Below are 7,288 nucleotides of genomic sequence, written 5' to 3'. Positions count from 1 at the left end.
TTAAGATAGGAGTGGCATAGTCATGGCGACCTCTTTCACATATGTGGGAGATGAGTCAATATGAAGTTCACGCTTAAGTTAGGACTCCATAGCTATATGCACACCTTTCTCAAATGAGGGAGGTCTATGTATGTGCCTATGGGTGCGCCGGAGCTCAAGGACCTTTAGTCACCTTTAACCCATCTTGGCCTTTAGGAACGTAGTGGGGGACTACTCTTGACAAATGTTGAGAACCTAGTCGCTACCCGATACTACAATTCAGATAGGTTCTTTCTCAAAGTATCATTGCATGATGCAAATGTATCATGTCCGAGGGTGCTTTAGAAGGGCTGACAATTCTGAATAACTGGTAGAACCCGTTGTTGATTTCATCTTATCCATAGAAGTACCTTTGGGAAGGGCACCTGATCATACTCCATGCAAGCCTTAAGCCAAAAATTATGTGATTTGTGTGGATTTGTTTTTCTCAGATGCATCATGCATACATGCATTCATAACATGACTAACCCATTTCAAGGAGAAAAAAGGTTTTTTAACCATACTTTGTTTTGTAGGTTATCTGAAAATGGAAATCCTAGTCCGTAAGCCTTTATTTCTCAACTTCAAGAAAGTACCTACTACACTAAAGCTCTTATGTGATGATATTACTGGTTCTCTCGTCCTCACCGAGCCTCTCAACAATTTGATAAGTTTGATGCGAACCAAAGTGGATGAAGCTCTCCTCAATTCCATGATGCAGTTTTATGATCCTCTTCTTCATTGTTTTACTTATAGAGATTTTCAACTGGTACCAACATTGGAAGAGTTTTCTCACATAATGGACATCCCCATACCTGATCAAATTCCTTACACTGGTGAGGAAGGAGGTCCTAAGTTGGAAGACATTGCTGCTGCTTTACACTTACCAAGGGCAGAAATTAACAAGGTTTGGATTAATAGAAGAGACTATTCTTAGATACCTGTGGATTTCTTATACGAGAAGGCCAAGATTTTTACTAAAGCCTTAAGCATGGATGCTTTGGAAAGTGTTCTAACGTTGCTGATATATGGACAAGTTTTGTTACACCGTTGCGACAAAGTTGTTGATAGGGCTACTATTAAGATCTTCCTTAGCAAGAATCTTGTTCCCACTCTACTTGGTGATTTATTGCATTCCATCAATGCTAGAGTATCAAAAAGACAAGGTTGTGTTCTCGGATGTATTCCTCTTTTGCACAAGTGGTTTATTTCGCACTTGTCTCGATCAGTGATAAGGAATGAAGAAGGTTTGACTTGGATTCAGAGAATTATGAAGCTTTCTTATGATGACATCACCTGGCATCAAAAAGAGTTCGAGGGAATCCAGTTATTTGATCGTTGCGGAGAATTCCCTAATGTGCCTCTTCTTGGTACCCGAGGGGGAATCACTTACAATCCTATCCTTGCTCGACATCAGTTTGGTTTTGCTTTGAAAGATAGGCCATGTTCCATATATCTTAGTGCGGAAAATTTTGACTACGATTCCGATACAACCGGGAAAAAGGGTCATTTCATTAAAGCTTGGTACGAGGTAAAAAAGGTGGGTATAAGAGATTTGGGATTAAGAAACTATACTCCTTCAGACCTCTATTTTAGATGGATTTACGATCGAGTCATTGAGATTGGAATACCATATACATCTGAAACACCTGTAGTTCCAAGGATTACTCCTCCAGTCATTCCTGTAGAGGTAGAGCCTTATGTACCCGCTCCGGACGAAGACCTTACTGCCACTGTTGCTTGCTTGAGACAAGAAAAAGTTGATCTTGAAAAATGCTTACGTGAGGTTGAGGCTGAAAAAGTAGTGTTAGTGGCTGATGCTAAAGAGCGAGACGATATGCTTGACTATTTCTCCCGTAAATGGAAGATTGAAGATTTTATCTCTCCAGATCAAATACATTCATGGGAACAAGAGATTGATAGGCTTGTTCAAGAAAGGAACAAAATGATCAAAGCTCATAAGGAAGAGATCAGGAGTTTGAAGAGAAAGCGCCGACTTGAAGATTGATTTCTTTTTATTTTTGTTATTTTCAGTACCTTCTTGATGTAACTATAAAACTTATAATATATTGGTTTTCAGTTGAGCTATTAATTTATTTTGCTTCTATTGTCCTTCTTTAAATTTGTTAAAAATCCTTTAACTCCTTGAAAACATTGCATATGCATAATCATACCATTCATAAACATTACATCACGGGTTTTATAAAGCAAATATCTCATCTTTCCGCTGTTTATTTCAGTGAGAAAACGGATCTTGAACAATCTGTCAAAAATCTCCAAGCTCAGAATGCTGAGTTCCAAGCTTTGATTCTGAATTTGTCCAAGGGGCAAGACGAGCTGAAATACCTCTTGACTAAGAAGAAGAAAGCTAAGAAACCTAAAGGTGTTCTCAACCTGGGAAGAAGATTCAAAGGCCCTCCCAGAAAGGCGGAAGAAGCTGAAATTCCCAAAGACGAGGAAGAAGAAGATGATGATATCAGTGTTAAGACCAATGTTGGAAGTAACGTAGGCTCTTCTAATCAAGATTAGAACGAATAAGACTATTTCCATGAAGAAGACTATGCTGAAGAGAAGTACAGACTATTAGAGGAACGGTTGAGAAATATGGAAATTCAGAAGGTACCTGGGTTGGATTTCGAAGAGCTGTGGCTCATTCCTGGAGTCATTATTCCTCCAAAGTTCAAGACTCCAACTTTTGCTAAATATGATGGATTTTCTTGTCCTAAGATGCATCTGCGATCGTATGTGAGGAAGATTCAACCTCACACTGAAGACAAAATACTATGGATTCATTTCTTCCAAGAAAGTTTGTCTGGAACTCAACTGGAATGGTATTATCAGCTGGAGAGTGCTAGCATACGCACCTGGGAGGACATGGCTGCTGCTTTCTACAAGCAATATCAATACAATGCTGACCTTGCACCAACTCGCATGCAATTACCAAGCATGTCTATGGGACCTAAAGAAAGTTTCAAGGAGTATGCTCAAAAGTGGAGAGATCTAGCTGGAAGAGTTCAACCTTCCTTGACTGATAGGGAATTGGTTGACATGTTCATGGGTACACTAACTGGGCCATTCCATAGTCACCTGCTAGGTAGTTCCTCATATGGTTTCACTGATCTCATATTGACTGGAGAACGTGTCGAGAGTGGAATTCGAAGTGGGAAGATTCAAGTCGGCGCCACTTCTGGTACTACCAAGAAGCCATACCATGGAAGGAACGAGTCTAATGCTGTTCATAGTCAGAGGGGCTGTAGTAAGAATGATCAGAATCAGTCTGTTGGAGCCGTTCTAATCTCTACACCAACACCTCAACAAACTCCCAGACAAGGGTATCAGCGTAGATCAGACGCACCTAGAAGGCAATTCACTAAGATCAACATGCCTTTATCTCAAGCCCTACAACATCTGTTGAAGGCCAATCTGATCACTATAAGAGACCCTCCGAAGAATGTCACTACTACGTCTCCAAACTATGATCCTAATGCAAAATATGTGTACCACTCTAATAGTCCTGAACACAATGCTGATAACTGCTGGGCACTGAAAAATAAGATTCAAGACATGATAGATGCTGGTGAAATCGAGTTTGACCCGCCGGAAACTCCGAATGTCATTACTGCTCCTATGTCAAAACATGACAAGGCTGTTAACGCTACCATAGACACGGTCCATGTCTATGATGTGAGAGATCTGTCAACTCCCCTCCCTGACATCAAAAAAAAGCTGCTGCAAGCTGGTTTATTTCCAGGGTGCGACCCAGGTTGTTATTATTGTGCATCCTAACCCAATGGTTGTGAGAACCTCAAAAGAGGTATTCAAGGCTGGATGGATCATCGCACTATCAGGTTTGAAAATATTCCTTCTATAGAGAGTTTGTGTGAAGGTTTCTCCCGTGACTTGAAGATTGAAGACGTGTCGGTGATTTCCAAAGCTCTACTGAAGATCCCAACTAAGGCTTCGTTCAAGATTTCTGTTGAACCCCGTGTGGCTCCTATCATCATCAATAAGCCTGGTCCAACTCCATATTCTTCTGATAAGGCTATCCCTTGGAACTATGGTTCCGAGGTCTATATTCAGGGGGTTAAACAAGAGCTTGTATCCGACAAGGTTATTGAAGACGCTAACCCTGATGTGGGTAATATTGCTGGAACTAGTAAAGTGACAAGAAGTGGAAGAGTGTTTTCTCCAGAAATCTCTCCGAACACTGTTTCACCTGCTGTTACACTTGTTCCTAATCAAAATATTGATACTCGATGTAAAGGACCATTGCATGAACCTGTCCAGACACCAGCTGAGACTGTTACTGAAAATCCATCTTCTGAAGAAGCGAATGAATTCTTGAAGACCATCCGCAAGAGTGATTACGACATTGTTGAACAAATGGGGCATACTCCTTCCAAGATCTCTATGTTATCACTCCTAAGTTGCTCCAAGACTCACGCCAAAGCTATGATGAAGTTTCTAGAGGCTGCCCATGTGCCACAAGAGGTTTCTGTCACTCAACTCGAGAATTGTATTGCAAATCTGATGATAAACAACTACCTTGGGTTTTATGATGCTGATCTAAGCCCTAGTGGAAAGAATCATAACAAAGCTCTACATATATCCATTGAATGTGGGGGCACCACTTTGGCTCACGTACTAGTTAACAATGGTTCATCTCTGAATGTGCTACCCAAGATGGTATTGGTCAAACTCAACCCTGAAGGAATCGTGCTGAAATCCAGTGATGTGATAGTGAAAGCTTTTGATGGTTCAATGAGTACGGTATATGGTGAAGTGGAACTCCCAATCAGAGTAGGTTCCCAGACTTTCAACACTGTGTTCTATGTGATGGACATCCATCCCGCTTATTCCTGTATGCTTGGGCGCCCTTGGATACATGGGGCAAATGTTGTGACTTCGACTCTGCATCAAAAACTGAAATATCCGGCGAATGGCAAGATTGTCACTATGTATGGCGAGGAAGAATACGTGGTGAGCTTCATAGACAAGACCAAGTATGTTGAGTTCACTGGAGAGGCTTTTGAGTCTCCCCGTCAAGCGTTTGAATTGGTCCCTCAAGTGGTTCCTGAGACTAAGCATATCCACACTGTTCCTAAAGTTACTAGAATTCCTCCTACAATGGATTCTCTGAAAGACGCTAGGGCTGTGGTAGAAGAAGGTGGTTGTACTATCTAGGGGCAACTCCCTGATATTCTGTACAAGTCCAACAAATGGGGTTTAGGCTGCACTGCTAAATATCAGAAGGGAGAACAACACTCTCGCCCAGAAGGTCTGAAGTATCGTTTCATCAACAAAGGGGTCAATGCCGTAGGAGAAGACGCAGATGGTTGCAACCTGGACAAGTGGATCTTTCCTACACCTGACGAAGGGCTGGACAACTGGAAGACTGAAGACATTGTCTCTATCTCCTATAGTCAGGAGTAATTGCCGTTCTTAGTTTTGTTTGCTTTCCTTTATGTTTTCCAATTTTAATTTTTGTACTTCAATAAACAATAAACTTTAAAGTTGTGTGTCTTGCCCAGGGCACAACGGTCCATTGTTAGGGCTTGTCATTTCTTAAGCATATTTTCATTCAATAAAGCATTGGACGTTTCGTATTCAAAATTTTATGTTCGCTTTTATTTTCTTTACTTTTCTATAGCTATGTGTTCTTACACACATCCACATAATACACTGCAGATCCATATCCACTATGGATCCTATTGATAACGAATATGCTATTGCTAAACATGACTTTGAAAATTCGATCTACCAAGCTGAGGATGAAGGTAAGGAAGATTGCGAAGTGCCCAGAGAACTTGCCAGATTATTAGAGCAAGAAGAAAAGACTATACAGCCGCACGAAGAGCCAATTGAGGTCGTGAATATAGGTACTGATGAAGAAAAGAAAGAAATCAAGATAGGGGCTAAGCTAGAGGATGGTGTCAAACAAAGATTGATTCAGATGCTACGGGACAATGTTGAGATATTTGCTTGGTCCTATGAAGATATGCCTGGGCTCGATACTGATATTGTGGTTCACCGCCTACCTATCAAAGAGAATAGTCCCCCAGTCAAACAGAAGTTACGAAGAAGCAGACCTGACATGGCTCAGAAGATCAAAGAAGAGGTTGAAAAACAATTCAATGCCGGTTTCTTAAAAGTTGTGAGTTATCCACCATGGATCGCCAATATAGTACCGGTACCTAAGAAGGGCGGAATGGTCAGAATGTGTGTAGACTATAGAGATTTGAATCGAGCAAGTCCTAAAGACGATTTTCCCTTACCACATATTGACATCCTAGTCGATAGTACTGCACAATGCAAAATATTTTCTTTCATGGATGGTTTCTCAGGTTATAATCAGATTAAGATGGCACCCGAAGACATGGAAAAGACAACTTTCACTACTCCTTGGGGCACCTTTTGTTACAAATTCATGCCATTTGGGTTGAAGAATGCAGGGGCAACGCATCAGCATGCAATGGTAGCTTTGTCCCATGATATGATTCATAAAGAGATAGAGGTCTATATTGATGATATGATTGCAAAGTCCAACACTGAAGAAGAACATCTGGTCCACCTGCAGAAGTTGTTTGATAGGTTGAAGAAATATAAGTTAAGACTAAATCCGAACAAGTGTACTTTTGGTGTGAGGTCCTGTAAGCTACTAGGGTTCGTTGTTAGCAGTAAAGGTATTGAAGTCGACCCTACGAAAGTAAAAGCCATACAATAAATGCCGGTTCCACGGAATGAGAAAGAAGTTAGAGGATTCTTGGGACGTTTGAACTACATTGCCAGGTTTATTTCCCATCTTACCGCTACTTGTGAGCCGATCTTCAAGTTACTGAGGAAAGATCAAGCAGTGAAATGGAATGACCAATGCCAAGAAGCTTTTGACAAAATCAAGAAGTATCTTCAAGAACCTCCGATTATGATACCATCTGTTGAAGCAAGACCTCTAATTATGTACTTAACAGTATTGGAGAACTCAATGGGGTGTGTACTGGGGCAACATGACGAGTCTGGTCGAAAAGAGCATGCAATATACTACCTTAGCAAAAAGTTTATCGACTGTAAAACAAGATACTCACTGCTCGAGAAAACTTGATGTGCTTTGGCATGGGCTACTCGCCGACTGAGACAGTATATGTTAAACCATACCACTTTGTTGATCTCTAGAATGGATCCTATCAAGTATGTATTTGAGAAACCCGCTCTCTCTGGACGAATAGCAAGATGGCAAATGATACTAACAGAATACGACATTCAGTATACAACA

General features: G+C 41.0%; 1 protein-coding gene across 1 annotated transcript; it reads left to right on the top strand.

Annotated features, from left to right (window-relative positions):
• The first annotated feature begins 1,009 nt into the window (after positions 1-1,009).
• On the top strand, positions 1,010-2,026 carry LOC131634744 (uncharacterized). Its single transcript, XM_058905368.1, has one exon. It carries the CDS (start codon positions 1,010-1,012, stop codon positions 2,024-2,026), a length of 1,017 nt encoding a protein of 338 aa, XP_058761351.1.
• Positions 2,027-7,288: the final 5,262 nt, after the last annotated feature.

Source organism: Vicia villosa, unplaced genomic scaffold (genome assembly GCF_029867415.1).
Source record: "Vicia villosa cultivar HV-30 ecotype Madison, WI unplaced genomic scaffold, Vvil1.0 ctg.001344F_1_1, whole genome shotgun sequence".
NCBI lineage: Eukaryota > Viridiplantae > Streptophyta > Magnoliopsida > Fabales > Fabaceae > Vicia > Vicia villosa.
The sequence above is the reverse complement of the archived record's forward strand: the minus strand, read 5'-3'. Positions and strand labels throughout refer to the sequence as shown.

Coding starts and splice junctions, on each gene's coding strand:
- LOC131634744 (XM_058905368.1), top strand. CDS start 1,010: ATGGATGCTTTGGAAAGTGTTCTAACGTTGCTGATATATGGACAAGTT.